At 43.9% G+C, this 15989-nt stretch overlaps 1 protein-coding gene across 1 annotated transcript in view; it reads left to right on the top strand.

Moving 5' to 3' along the window:
- Nucleotides 1-904: 904 nt before the first annotated feature.
- Nucleotides 905-15989, top strand: part of hspa14 (heat shock protein family A (Hsp70) member 14) — a 40714-nt gene continuing 25629 nt past the window's right edge. The window contains exons 1-2 of the mRNA XM_033039289.1: nt 905-1104; nt 15355-15394. Coding sequence (XP_032895180.1) covers nt 905-1104; nt 15355-15394 — 240 coding nt within the window. The remainder of the gene's footprint in view (nt 1105-15354; nt 15395-15989) is intronic.

The raw sequence follows: 15989 nt of genomic DNA on the forward strand, positions 1-15989 counted from the left end.
AAAGGGGAGATGCAGCGAGACCTGGGTGTCATGGTACACCAGTCATTGAAAGTGGGCATGCAGGTGCAGCAGGCAGTGAAGAAAGCGAATGGTATGTTAGCTTTCATAGCAAAAGGATTTGAGTATAGGAGCAGGGAGGTTCTACTGCAGTTGTACAGGGTCTTGGTGAGACCACACCTGGAGTATTGCGTACAGTTTTGGTCTCCAAATCTGAGGAAGGACATTATTGCCATAGAGGGAGTGCAGAGAAGGTTCACCAGACTGATTCCTGGGATGTCAGGACTGTCTTATGAAGAAAGACTGGATAGACTTGGTTTATACTCTCTAGAATTTAGGAGATTGAGAGGGGATCTTATAGAAACTTATAAAATTCTTAAGGGTTTGGACAGGCTAGATGCAGGAAGATTGCTCCCGATGTTGGGGAAGTCCAGGACAAGGGGTCACAGCTTAAGGATAAGGGGGAAATCCTTTAAAACCGAGATGAGAAGAACTTTTTTCACACAGAGAGTGGTGAATCTCTGGAACTCCCTGCCACAGAGGGTAGTCGAGGCCAGTTCATTGGCTATATTTAAGAGGGAGTTAGATGTGGCCCTTGTGGCTAAGGGGATCAGAGGGTATGGAGAGAAGGCAGGTACAGGATACTGAGTTGGATGATCAGCCATGATCATATTGAATGGCGGTGCAGGCTCGAAGGGCCGAATGGCCTACTCCTGCACCTAATTTCTATGTTTCTATGTTTCTATGTTTGCTGCCGAACGCGCGCATGCGTGTCGGGTAAAACGGAGAGGGGGAGGGGGTTGGGGTCGAGGTCGATCACTGCCGAAAGATGCCGAAGGCCTTCGGCCCGCGCGTGCGCACTCAGCACCGATCGATCGATCGCTGCCGACCCGCCTTCGGCTCACGCATGCGCCGGAGGGAGGGAGGAGGAGAAGAGAGACGGCGAGCCCCGCTGAGACATGCGCGGTGGGCAGCGGCGGGGGCGCGCGTGCACGAGCAGGTCAACCCAAAGATCGCGAGCGAGCACGCGCGTGCACGAGGCCGGCACCAGCAGCAGCGGCGGCAGCAACACCTCCTCTCGCGCCCACCCACCGCCGTCTGGCAAAAGTAGGCGATCGCCTCTCGCTCTCTGGTGTAATACTCGATTAGAATCGCTCCCCTCTCCTCTATTGCCCAACGCAGTGCGGATACACGGGGTGCCGGTGGGCGGGCACGGCACGGCACGGCATGGGAAAGTTTACACTTGTTGGGCTATTTGATGCAGCAGCGAGGAGGGGCCCCGGCTCCTTTAAGGGCCGCCAAATGGCGCCTTTTATTCCTCCCTGCGCCTTTAAGCGGTAACCGCCGCCCGGCATGGTTTAAAGGGGAGGTACACGAGGTGGGCGTGTGCGGCGGTGCTGGCCGGGTGAAGGGCCCCTCTCGCACAGGGACAGTGGCCCGGCCCGGCCCGGCATTTACTGTCGGCTAAATACAACCCTCGACCTCGAGTTTAGAATGAGGGGAGACCTTATTGAAACTTTATTTTACTACTATTGTTTGTTTTTTTGAGTATGTGCATATATATACATACACACATACTCAACTAAATTTAAAGTAGCTCTTTCTTCCCAATAACCCTTTCTGGTTTAAGTCCTCCCTCCACCACCTCCAGGTTAAATTCCATTTGGAATATTTTGGAGGATCAAGAAACCAAGAATATATAAATATATATATATACACACACATACTCAATATATATATATTCACATACTCAATATATATATACACACATACTATTTATATATATATATATATACACACATACTCTATATATATATATATATATATATATATATATATATATATATATACTCACATACTCAATATATATACATATATATATACACACATTATATATATATACACACATACTCTATATATATATATATATATATACACACACACTATATATATATATATGTATATATATATATATATGTGTATATATATATATATATACACACACATACTATATATATATATACACATACTCTATATATATATATATATATATATACACACACACATACTCTATATATATATATATATATATATATATATATATATATACACATACTCAATATATATAGATATATATACACACTTGTTCTGGTTGATTACTGCGCAAACACATCATATGTGGTTATCTCACGCAGGTCGGAGTGAGTAGTGATTAAATGTATATATATATATATATATATGCATGTGTAAATATGTATGCATGTATATATATGTGTGTGCCTGTTTAGTTTAGAGATACAGCACAGAAGTAGGCCCACCCACCGGGTCTGAGCCGACCAGCGATCCCCGCATATTAACACCATCCTACACCCACTAGGGACAATTTTACATTTACCAAGCCAATTAACCTGCAAACCTGTACGTCTTTGGAGTGTGGGAGGAAACCGAAGATCTCGGAGAAAATCCATGCAGATCACAGATCTCCGTACAGACAGCACCCGTAGTCGGGATCGAACCCGGGTCTCCGGCGCTGCATTCGCTATAAGGCAGCAACTCTACCGCTGCTCCACTATGACAGCCCAATATGTATATCTATATGTAGGCATGTCTATGTGTATGTATATATGTGTGCGTGTGTATATATATATATATATATATATATATATATATATATATGTGTGTGTGTGTATATATGTGTGTGTGTGTACTTGTGAGTATATATGCACACACTGAACTTTTTTTTCTCGTTTATCATTGTTTACAGTGTACTATATTTACATATTCTGTTATGCTGCAGCAAGCAAGAATTTCATTGTTCAATCTGGGACATATACCAATAAAATACTCTTAACTCTCTTGCCTTTATACAATAGTGATAAAGTGATAGAGTGGATGTGGAGAGGATGTTTCCACTAGTGAGCACCAGAGGGCACAGCCACAGAATTAAAGTACATTCCTTTAGAAAGGATATGAGGAAAAAATTATTTAGCCAGAGAGTGGTGAATCTGTAGGGATTCATTGCCATGAGGTACTGTGGAGGCCAAGTCAGTGGATATTTTTAAGGCAGAGATAGACAAATTCTTGATTAGAACCTGTGTCACTGGTTATGGGGAGAAGGTAGGAAAGTGGGATTAGGAGGCAGAGAATGGCGCAGTAGACCTGAAGGGCCGAATGGCCTAATTCTACTCCTGTAACCTGTGAAAGTGAATGGGGTTAAGACGGAAAGATAGATCAGCCATGATTGAATGGCAGAGTAGACTTGATGGGCCGAATGGTCTAATTCGTCTAATAAGCAAAGCAAGAATTTCATTGTCCTATACAGGGACACATGACAATCATTGTCCTATACAGTGACACATGACAATAAACTCACTTGAACTTGAACTTCTCCTAGAACTTATAGAACGAGCTGCCAGAGGTGGTTGAGGCAGGTACAATAAGTAAGTAAGAAAGTTTATTGGCCAAGTATTCACATACAAGGAATTTGCCTTGGTGCTCTGCCCACAAGTAACAGCATGACATACAGTGACAGTTACGAATGACTCAGAAAACACTAAACATTAATAATAATAAAACATTAATGACAAAACACCAATGATCAAGCATGTGAACCAACAAAATACCAGATCAAAGGAAGGCTACAGATTTTGGCTGTTGAGTAGAGCAACTACTCGTGGATAAAAACTGTTTTTATGTCTGGCTGTGGCAGCTTTGACAATCCGGAGCCGCCTTCCAGAGGGGAATGATTCATAGAGTTTGTGGCCAGGGTGAGAGGGGTCAGAGATGATCTTGCCCGCTCGCTTCCTGGCCCTTGCAGTGTACAGTTCATCAATGGATGGAAGGTTGCAGCTAATAACCTTCTCTGCTGATCGGACGATTCGCTGCAGCCTCCAGGTGTCGTGCTCGGTGGCCGAGCCAAACCAGACCATGATGGAGAAGGTGAGAACAGACTACGATGGCCGTGTAGAATTGGACCATTTACAATAACAACATTTAACAGATTTTAGGATAGGTACATCAATAGGAAAGGCGTAGAGGAATATGGTATAACCCAGTATCCACGGCTCCTTCCTACACTAGTTTAGATGGGTCACCTTGGTCAGCATGGATCAGTTGGGCCGAAAGGCCTGTTTCTTTGCTGTATAACCGGGTTTGGCTTCAGGACTTCAGCGTCACTGGCCTGGCCGGAGATCCTGACTATTTGCTGTACCTGCTGCCCCTGTTGTAGGTATGTTGCAAAACTTACCTTCAGTGGCGCAGCAGTTCTGTCGCTGCCCGTGTGCGCAACTTTGTCGCCTTTGAGAGGGAGACGGGTTTAAAACACGATTTTCTCTAGGCTATTGAAATCGAGGTTGTTCAGCCTGCTTAGTTGCTGACGAAAAATCGCTGCGACGTTCGTTCGCTACAGCTATTTTTAAACTAAATTGCGTTATTTAATTGTTATAGTAGATTAAAAATCATCCTCTAAAGCTGCGACCGCCGACAACGGGACGGATCTTATGTAGGGGACAAGGCAAGGTAGATTGTTTATTTTTACATTAAAAAGTGCTTCTTAAGATCCCTTTATTCAAAATTTTAAGTTGCGAGTACGTGACTTGGGGACCCATTTAAACCCGCAGTATCTTTCATGCCGCATATGGGCTTCAAATCCACTGCAATGGCAACGTTCCAAACCATCGCGTTCCAGAAAAACCCACTCGCACGCTGATTTAAATGGCCATTAATTTACAGCAATTGACCACTAAATTCTTTCCATTTGGCCTATAAATTAATGTCAATGAGATTTAAAAATCATGTTTTATTGTGAATTATTGTGTGAATGTTCTTTAGACACTTAGGCTATTTAAAAATGTTAATCTTTTCTTAAGAAATGGATAGATGTTTAGATCTAGTAATTGAATTTTGGAATTAGCTACAATTGGGTAACTAACTAATTATATGCTTTAATTTCAGGTCATCCAAGTAAGATTGTTTAATATTTGTTTCAGAATGCTTCAATCTATAAAAATTGAACAATTCTTTCAGTTCTCTTAATTTTTAATAAAGTTATGGCCATTTGACTGTCCTTGATCACAACATTTGTGTTAAGTCAATGGAAAATCAATATGGAACAAGATGCTTATTTCCGAGTATGAAAATGGCCATAACTTTTTTAATACTGAAGAAATGAAAGTGAATTAGGTGTCAAATTAAACTTATTTTTATGCTTTATCTGATGGGATAAATTGCAGACTTGATTTTTAAAATCTCAAAATTTTGTAACATTGCTACCTGTTGTACTAATCAAGAATCTCAATCTCCAATATACCCACCACCCTTTGTGTGAAAAGGTTACCCCTCAGGCTTGTATTAAATCTTGCCCGTCTCACGTTAAACCCATGTCTTCTGGTTCTCTGCCGACCGTAGTGCCGCCTGTAAGTTAATTGTCATAAACACCAGCAGAGTAGGGACAGTACAAGGAAAACAACCTCCATTACTGGCGCAAACTGGAAGAACAGCACGTCATATTTTACTTGGGTAGCTTACAAAGCAATGATATGAAGAGGCCAGGAACTCCAGATTAAGAAATCTTGTGCAAAAGATAGTGCTGGAGGAACTCTGCCAGTCAAGCAGCATCTCTGGAGGGAAATGGACAGACAATATTTCAGGTGGCGATTTTTCTTAGGACAGACTCATCTGCAGTCTCTTGTTTCTACATAAAATGGCTGCTGCATTACCTACCTTACAAGTGTCTGTACATCTTAATGTGCTGATTGATGCAGGATTATCTCAGTTATAAAACTTGGTCAGTGTGGGTGAGTTGGGCACACGCACACAGACGCTGGCAACCCAGCAGAAAACATAAATCATACATAAATTCTGGAGCAAAAAGCAAACTGCTGGAGGAAAGAACAGAGAGTAATCTCAAGGATGTATATCGTGTCAAATGTCATGATGCTGGAAGGTCATCAATTTAGTTACCTGAAACGTTTCGATCTCCCATTACTATAAAATATCTTTGTTATTGGCTGGCACAGTGCAGGCTGCAGAGATACATGCAAAGGGGCGCACTAAAGCTTGGTTGCAGACGCTCAGACTTTGTGGGGACGGATTGCAGTCCAAGGCCCTGTGTAGCAACCTCTCAGAGTCTTAGAAAGTTACACTGCCAAAGGTTTAACATGAGCGACATTGGTGCTTTGTACATAGAATGTATTAACCCGATGACACTATGAATGTGGGGGATCATGACAGAAGCCTCCTCGTGGCGATCCCCGTAAACGACGGCACGATGCACTCAGTGACGTGTCGGGAGACCAATTCTGTCCACATGTTGGACAACGACAAAGATCCTACAGCGAGCAAGATAGTCCACTCGACGAAAAGGACGTAGTACGGTCATGGGCAGATTCATGGGTAATTTTAAGCCCCATTTCCGTAACCGGCTTCCGTCTCCACACTAAAGATCCCATAGATAACTAGTGTGGAGACGGAAGCCGGTTACGGAAACATCCTCGTAAAAATAAAAGTTATTTGGTAAAAAACTTCTCCCCATTTTCAGAATGTTAATTTATTAACACAAACTGTTCCCCCGCAACGTTGATTACACTGCAAGTCGGGTTGGGTTACTGAAATGGATGAAAAAAGGCTTCCGTTCTGTTGCGTACTACACGTACTACACGTTTAGCAGGAGTAATCTATCTTGCTCCAGACTCAGGAACAGTTTTATCCCAAGAGCTATAGCGGCTCTGAACCGGCCCTAATGAGTGCCCCCCCACTCACCCCCTTTGGACAGTCTCCCTCAGATGGTCACGTCAATCAATTCAGCTTGCTTATTTATGTATTGTATTTATTTACCTTTCTTGTACATCAGTGGAGCTGCACACTAAATCTCGTTGCACTGACGTGCAATGACAATAAAAGATATTATTATTATTATTATTATTATAGGATCTTTGGACAACAACGGAAGTCAACAGCGAGCTATGCGTGGTCTGACACACGAGCGAACGAACCGTGAATGTGTAGATTGAACAACATTATAAATGTAAAGAAAGCCATGCATTGTGTTTCTTGTATATTTTCATGAATAAAGTTTATTTTTGAAATTAAAAAGCTAAACGTGAATGACAATAAAAGTGTTGGAGCTGTCACCTGACACAAATTTCCCCTTTTATTCCTTCTTTAGGTTTATTGTCACGTGTACATATATATACGTGTACTGTAGATAAAAATGGTTTTGTGCGCCACTAGTCCGATTAGATAATACTGCATAACACAATAGGTGGAGTAAAGAGGAAGACACAGAGTGCAGAATATAGTTCTCAGCATTGTAGCGCATCAGACAATAGGCGGGAATTAACCACCCGCTGGTGTAAACACCTACCACACTGCACTGAAGACCACTAGGGCCCCACTTACATCGTCAGACGCAGTATAAACACACAGCAGAACTCGGGTAGGTCGTCGTTGTGGCTGTCCCTCGAGGTCGAGGATGTTGGTCTACATTCTGTTGTTTTTATGGACTCTCAGATGGCTTATCAGAGGGGACTGTGTGGAGAGGGTGGCGGATTTCCGCTTCCTGGGAATCCATATTGAGGAGGACCTGACGTGGAGCGTGAACACCTCTGCGCTGCTGAAAAAGGTCCAGCAGAGACTGCACTTCCTGAGGGTGCTCAGGAAGAATAACATCACTCAGAGACTGCTGCTGTCCTTTTATCGGTGCTCCATTGAGAGCCTCCTAACATACTGTGTATGCGTATGGTACACCAGCTGCACAGCGGCTCAGAGGAAAGCGCTCCAGAGGGCCATTGACAACGCCCAGAGGATTGTCGGATGCCCTCTCCTTACCTTGGAGGACTTACACAGTTCCCGCTGCATCAAAAAATCCCAGTATTATAAAGGACATTTCCCACCCCGGACACTCCCTGTTTGAACTGTTACCGTCAGGCAGACGGTACGGATCTACAAGGACAAGGACAAACAGACTTAAAAACAGTTTTTACCCCACTGCTATAAAGGCACTAAATGTAGCCGCCAAGGAACGCAGGGGCGATACATACATACATGAAATCGACAGAAGGATGTAGGGCTGGGTGTTTATGCGTGCTATTTTTATGATATTTATTTTAGTTGTTTATCTTTTTAAATATTTTACTTTGTATGTATCGTTAGCTTTTAGAAATGTTTGAATGGTGCACTGACTGGCTGACATTTTACAATTTCGTTGTACATGGTTCATGTTACAATGACAATAAAGAAACTATTCTATTCTATTATGTGTTCAATCCTGGCTTTGCAGCTCACAGAACGAAGTGTTTATTTAATGTGAACTTGATGTTGCACCAAGAAGCACACAGGCCTTCACCAATCAATCGAACGAGTCCAAAGACAGGCAGCTCGATTTGTTACTAACACCTATGAGAGAGATGCGAGTGTCACCAAACCTCTGAATTCTCTGGGGTGGAAGGAACCCTCTCCAAGACAGACGTGAAGCTCACCGTTTGGCCTGTTTTTACAAAATGTTAAATGGTCAGCTCGACATAGACTACAAGACCTACACCAAACCCAAACCAATTAGGAGCAGACGAGGGCATTCGATCCAATTTGTGATCCCAGCTACAAAGACAGATGTGTACAGCAATTTGTTCTTCCCCCGCACAATTAAAGCATGGAATAATCTCCACCCAACTATAGTTACCCAACCAGATGCAACTAAATTTAAAGTAGCTCTTCCCAATAACCCTTTCTGGCTTAAGCCCTCCCTTCACCACCTCCAGTTTAAATTCCATTTGGAATATTTTGGAGGACCAATAAACCAAGAAACTAATTCCAATGGCAAGGGAACCAAGACGGTTGGAGCTGATAGATCTGTTGCGGCCTTCATCCGCCTTCACAGCTGTTGAGTTCAAGGTAGCTTTGTCCACTATTGAGATCTGGCAGGTTGGATCGTTCTTAGTATGGACCCTCAACCTCAACCTTACCGCCATGGATGGTCCTACCAGAAGCTGGTGCTTCCGATGACAAGTTATACCTGTAGCAAGGCTGAGACTGTTTGCCTTGATTCCGTTGGCCCTAAGAGCTAAATCTCTCTTTTGAAAACATCCAGTGAATTGGCCTCCACTGCAGAGAATTCCACAGATTCACAACACTGGGTGAAAATAAATTTCCTCATCTCACTCCTAAATAGCCTCCCCCTTATTAAACTGTGACCCCTGGTTCTGGACCAACTTGGAAGATCTTTACTAATACAATACGATAGAACTTTATTTATCCCAGGAGGGAAATTGATCTGCCGACTGTCATAAAACACAAGATACATGAACGAGTGGAAAGGATTGGGAATGTGCAAAGATTTGGGGAGGGGAGTCCGTCTACCCCATGACAAGGTGTGTGTGTGGGGGGGGGGGGAGGAGTTATGCAGTTTGATAGCCACAGGGAAGAGGTGTGGCGTTCTGTGCTGCATCTTGGTGGAACCAGTCTGTTGCTGAAGGTGCTCCTCGGGTTGACCAGTGTGTCATGGTTGACCAGTGTGGGACCAGTCATCCGGTTGTTACCACAATCTCAAAGTGATATTGATTTATATTTTGGCTGGGATTTATTTATCAGATTTGATTTTGTCTTTCAAATGTGGCTTGACTAATAGCAATAAATTCATATGAAAAGCCAGAATTTATATATTTTTGTTTACTCTATAACATGTGATCCAGTGAGGAAGAATGTTTAAGAAAGAACTGCAGATGCTGGAAAAATCGAAGGTAGACAAAAATGCTGGAGAAACTCAGCGGGTGAGGCAGCATCTATGGAGCGAAGGAATAGACGATGTTTCGGGTCAAGACCCTTCTTCAGACTGATGTGGGGGGGGGGGGGGGGACAGGAAGAAGAAGAAAGGAAGAGGCGGAGAGAGTAGGCTGTGGGAGAGCTGGGAAGGGGAGGGGAAGATGGGAGAAAGCAGGGACTACCTGAAATTCGAGGTTAATATTTATACCGCTGGGGTGTAAACTGCCCAAGTGAAATATGAGGTGCTGCTCCTCCAATTTGCGGTGGGATTTTTATGTTCAATTTTATTTTTACGTTCATTTTTATGTTCACCAGATGGCAGTGTGATGTGATGTGTGTAATAAAATAATAAATGAGACTGATTTCACTGGCATATTCTCATGTGGAAGTCAGAGGCAGAAAATGCCCTGTCATTTTATCGGTTAGAATTTTTTCATTCAGTGTCAATTCAGTTTGAAGTCTCTTGAAGATATCTCTAAACTAAACTAAAAAAAACAGACTTCTAAAAATAATTCTGTTGCCCAGAGAGGGTGGGAGGAGCAAAATGACATTCCACCTGCAATTTAATGGTGCAATCAATCACGCGTTGTGTTCTTGCAAATGAGAGTAAAATGTCTTCCAAATTACTATTTGTCATGATGGAAGCAATGAAATATTAATAACTCAGAACACAATATGCAAAAGGTTCATTAGGAAAAAAATTATACATACTCATTAATAATATCCATGGTGCAATACCAAGCAGCAGGGCAGAACAACGACCCTGTGGGGCTGATTCCTCAAGCGGGCTCCCGATCCCATCATGTGTGTAGGATAGTGAGTGTCGGGTAATGCTAGTGTACGGGGTGATCACTGGTCAGCGTGGATTCAGTGGGCCGAAGAGCCTGTTTCCGCGCTGTATCTCTAACAAAACTAAACTAAAGTTTTATCGACTGGCGTCTATTACAAACCCACTGAATCCCACAACTACCTGACTACATTTCTTCCCACCCTGCTTCCTACAAAATCTCCAATCCCCTACTCCCAATTCCTCTGTCTACGCCCCATCTGCACCCAAGATGAGATGTTCCATACCAGGACAACCGAGATGTCCTCATTCTTTAGGGAACGGGGGTTACCCACTCCCTTCATAGATGATGCCCTCACACGTGTCTCCTCCGACGTTGTTCCCCCTCCCCCTAGTCGCAACAGAGATAGAGTCTCCCTAGTCCTTACCTTTCACCCCATCAGCCGTCGTAAGACAACACGTAATCCACAGACATTTTCACCACCTCCAACGGGATCCCACCACTAGTCATCTCTTCCCATCTCCACCCCTTTCCACCTTCCACAGAGACCATTCCCTCCGCAACTCCCTGGTTAACTCATCCCTTCCCACCCAAACCACCCCCTCCCCAGGTACCTTCCCCTACAACCGTTGCTGGAGAAACTCGGTGGGTGCAGCAGCATCTATGGAGCGAAGGAAATAGGCAACGTTTCGGGCCGAAACCCTTCTGGAAACAGGCAACGTTTCGGGCCGAAACCCTTCTTTAGATTGTAATCATGTATTGTCTTTCCACTGACTGGATAGCACGCAGCAAAAGCTTTACATTGGACATGTGACAATAAACTAACATTAAAACTAAAATTAAACTAAAAACGTCTCATTCGAGACACGTCACGGCAGTTGAATCCCGTTAGTTGGAAAACGATGAAAATAATGTGTCCTCAGATCTGCTCGCTGGTCAAATAGAAAGGCTGGCCAGATCACAGGGAGGTTTATAATTGAGGACTAGGCGCCCTGGAATTCCACGTGGGAGTCCGAAGTTCCAGTCGGGCACCAACGACAATGGTCTTTTGTAATTAATTTTCTTTCTTCAAAAATTCACCCCAAGCATTTCTCAAGAGTGAGTTGAAATGACACGTCAACTGTGGTCGTGGCTCAACTCCCAGTATTCACAACAATTGAACATTCTTGACGGCAGACAAAAGTGCTGGAGAAACTCAGCGGGTGCAGCAGCATCTGTGGAGCGAAGGAAATAGGCAACGTTTCACAGTTTAAGGATAGAGGGGAAATCCTTTTAGGACCGAGATGAGAAAAACATTTTTCACGCAGAGTGATGAGTCTCTGGAACTCTTTGCCACTCTCTGAAGGTAGTTGAGGCCAGTTCATTGGCTATATTTAAGAGGGAGTTAGATGTGGCCCTTGTGGCAAAAGGGATCAGGGGGTATGGAGAGAAGGTAGGTACAGGATACTGAGTTGGATGATCAGCCATGATCATATTGAATGGCGGTGCAGGCTCGAAGGGCTGAATGGCCTACTCCTGCACCTATTTTCTATGTTTCGGGCCGAAACCCTTCTGGAAATAGGCAACGTTTCGGGCCGAAATGTTGCCCATTTCATTCGCTCCATAGATGCTGCTGCACCCGCTGAGTTTCTCCAGCACTTTTGTCTGCCTTTGATTTTCCAGCATCTGCAGTTCCTTCTTAAACATTCTTGACTCTTGAACCAGGACTCCCTCCGTTCATTATTAGTGCTCCCTGCAGGCATCTCGTCCAGTGTCAAACCTTAAATCAAGCACACGGGATGGGAAAAGGACTGCTGAAGTAGAGAATTTCAAGGTAGAGAAAGAGTAGGGATTAACGGGTCCCTTTCAGAATGGCAGGCAGTGACCAGTGGGGTACCCCAAGGCTCCTTGCTGGGACCGCAGCTATTTACAATTTACATCAAAATAATTTAGATGAAGGGATGAAAAGTAACATCAGCAAATTTGCAGATGACACAAAGCTGGGTGGCAGTGTGAACTGTGAGGAGGATGCTATGAGGTTGCAGGGTGACTTGGGCAGGTTGGGTGAGTGGGCAGAAACGTCACTTGTTCCTTCACTCCATAGATGCTGCCTCACCCGCTGAGTTTCTCCAGCATTTTTGTCCACCTTCGATTTTTCCAGCATCTGCAGTTCCTTCTTAAACTAAAGAAGGCAAGTGTTTCCAAGTAATTCTATTCTGTTGTCAGTAGGAGGAAGTGTAGTTTGTAGAAATGTATGAACAAATGAGATTAAAACTCTGGAGGCCAAGTGTTGACATTTTTAAGAATGGATTGCTGTGAAATCGAGCTAGTTTCCATTTTGCAATGAACGCCAAGGATAACAAAATCAAAATTGCTGTTAAACCATGGCACGATGTACTGTGACACCTAATACTGTAGTAACAAGGAACTGCAGATGCTGGTTTACAACAACAAAAAAGACACAAAGTGCTGGAGTAACTCAGCATGCCAGGCAGATTCTCTGGAGAACACGGATAGGCGACGGGTTGGGTCGGGACCCTTCTTCAGAATACAGTTTTAATTAAAGCAAATGTCCTTATCGATGAGACCATTGGAAGGGATTGCATTTACAACAGTCACAGTATTAACGCAGAGAGGCAGATTGAATTTCAGAAGAGAGAGAGAGTGAAGAGAGTTTTATTGTCATATGTCCCGGATGGGACAATGAAATTCTTACTTGCTGCAGCACAACAGAATATGTAAATATGTAAACATTGTATAGGTATGTTACAAAACTTACCTTTAGCAGCGCTGCAGTTCTGCCACTGGCCGTGTACGTGATTTTGCCGTCTTTGGGGGGGGGGGGGGGGGGGGGGGTTTAAAATGCGTTTTTCACCTACCTGTCCTAGTTTATATTTTCTCGGAGTGCAAGCTTTTGCTGAAGAATTGTTCCGATGGGCGTTCTGTGAATTTTTTTTAAATCGCCCAACCAGTTCAGCGCTGGAGTCATTTTAAAATCAGCTTCTAAAGCCGTCAACGTCGACAACGGGGACGGATTTCAGGTAAGTAAAAGAAAGCCGTTTATTTTATGTATAAAAGTGGTCCTTAAGATGCCTTTAATTCACATTTTACGTTGTGAAACGGTGATCCCCCCCCCCCCCCCCCCCCCATTCGAACCGGCAGTATTTTTCCTGCCGATATGGGGTTTAAATTCACTGCAACCGCAACGTTCCAAATGATCGCGTTCCAGAAAAACCCACTCGCAAGATGATTTAAATGGCCATTAATTTGCAGGTATTAAACACTAAATTCCTTCCATTTGGCCTATAAATCCATTACAATTAGATTTTAAAATCATGTTATATTGTGAATTCTTGTGTGTGTGTTATTTGGACACTTAGGCTATTTAAAAATGTTAATCTTTTCTTAAGAAATGGATAGATGTTTAGATCTAGTAATTGAATTATGTAATTAGCTACAATTGGGTAACTAACTAATTATATGCTTTAATTTCAGGTCATCCAAGTAAGGTTGTTTCATATTTGTTTCAGAATGCTTCAATCTATAATAACTGAAAATTTATTTCAGTTCTCTTAATTTTTAAGAACGTTATGGCCATTTGACTGTCCTTGATCACAGCTTTTGTGTTAAGTCAATGGGAAAGCAATAGGGAACAAGATGCTAATTTCCGAGTATGAAAATGGCCATAACTTTTTTAATACTGAAGATATGAAAGTGAATTAGGTGTCAAATTAAACTTCTGTTTATGCTTTATCTGATGGGATAAATAGCAGGTTTGAATTTTTAAATCTCAAAATGTTATAACGTTGCTACATTGTACATAGCGGGGGGAGAGAAAAAAAAAGTTCAATGTATAACAAATACTAGACCAAGTGCAGACCCGTTGGGTCTGTTCCCCCAACGTGTGGTTGTGGGGGGGGGGGGGGGAGGGGGCATGCAGCGTCACACACTAACTACCCCCCCTCCTGCACTCACGCTAATGGAGGGGAGGAGGGGGGAGAGAGAGAGACGGGGGAGAGAGAGAGGGAGACAGAGGGGAGGAGGGGGAGAGAGAGAGAGAGAGGGGGGGGAGGGGGGGAGAGGGAAGATAGAGAGAGAGAGGGGAGAGAGAGGGGGAGAGAGGGGGAGAGAGGGGGAGGGGGAGGAGAGAGGGGGAGAGGAGATGGGGGAGAGGGGGGAGGGAGAGGGGGGGAGGGAGAGGGGGGGAGAGAGGGGAGGAGGGGGGGAAAGAGGAGAGGAGGGGGGGAGAGGATAGGGAGAGGAGAGGGGGGAGGAGAGGGGGGGGGGGGAGAGGGGGGGGGGGGAGGGAGGGGGGGGGGAGAGAGTGCCTTTTTACTTCAACCCAAACAAGTATTTGCGGGCAGTGCTTTTTTACCTATAACCATTTTTTCATATTCAAACCAAATTAAGGGTACTCACAGTGCTGTAGACATTTGTCAGTGTCATTCAAAGCTCTGAATGATGCACACCACTTGCAGAGACTGATTGAGGCACACCACTTGCAGAGACTGATTGAGGCACACCACCTCCTGGTTTTATAGTCGCTCCCCCTCCCTCCAGCAGAGGCAGCAGAGAGAATGGGGAATGTTGTAAAATCATTAATATCTCTGTACATTTTCATCGACGGGAAAAATCCTCGGCACACACGCGGCGGAGGCGTGCTCTGAGCGAGGTGGCCAAAATGACGGCCGTAGGTGGCGGCGTACTCTCGGAAACCGCAGAAGAGAAAGCCGAAACCGGTCAAGAACAGAGTTTTAGTAATATAGATAGTGCAGAAATAATATAGTCTTTTGCATTTCAGAGCTCAGAGCTTGTTTGTTGTTGTGTTTAACAGCCTGATGGCTGTGGGGAACAAGCTGTGCCTGAACCTGGACGTTACTGTTTTTAGGCTCCTGTACCTTCTTCCCGATGGCAATGGTGAGATGAGTGTGTGGCCAGGATGGTGTGGGTCTTTGATGATGTTGGCTGCCTTTTTAAGGCAGCGACTACGATAGATCCCTTCGATGGTGGGGAGGTCAGAACCGGCGATGGACTGGGCAGTGGTAACAACTTTTTGCTGTCTTTTTCGCTCCTGGATGCATTTTTACCAAGTTTGTGCTTTTAGACGTCATTTATTGCGCTTTTGTATGTAATTTATCCTATGTAATGTAATGTTTTTTTTAATGTGGACCTTGAGTCTGTAATAAAAAGTTAGTAAGTAAATGATGTGTTTCTTCTTGCTGTTTGATGGTGGCATTAAAATGCATTCTGCTGTAAAAGGAGCCAAAGCAATAATTTGTAAATTCTTATTATGAACAGTAATATAGACAATTGACAATAGGCGCAGGAGTAGGCCATTCGACCCTCCGAGCCAGCACAGCCATTCAATGTGATCATGGCTGATCATCCCCAATCAGTACCCCGTTCCTGCCTTCTCCCCATATCACCACTCTCTGTGTGAAAAAAAGTTTTTCTCATCTCGGTTTTAAA

Source organism: Amblyraja radiata, chromosome 21, assembly GCF_010909765.2.
Source record: "Amblyraja radiata isolate CabotCenter1 chromosome 21, sAmbRad1.1.pri, whole genome shotgun sequence".
Lineage (NCBI taxonomy): Eukaryota > Metazoa > Chordata > Chondrichthyes > Rajiformes > Rajidae > Amblyraja > Amblyraja radiata.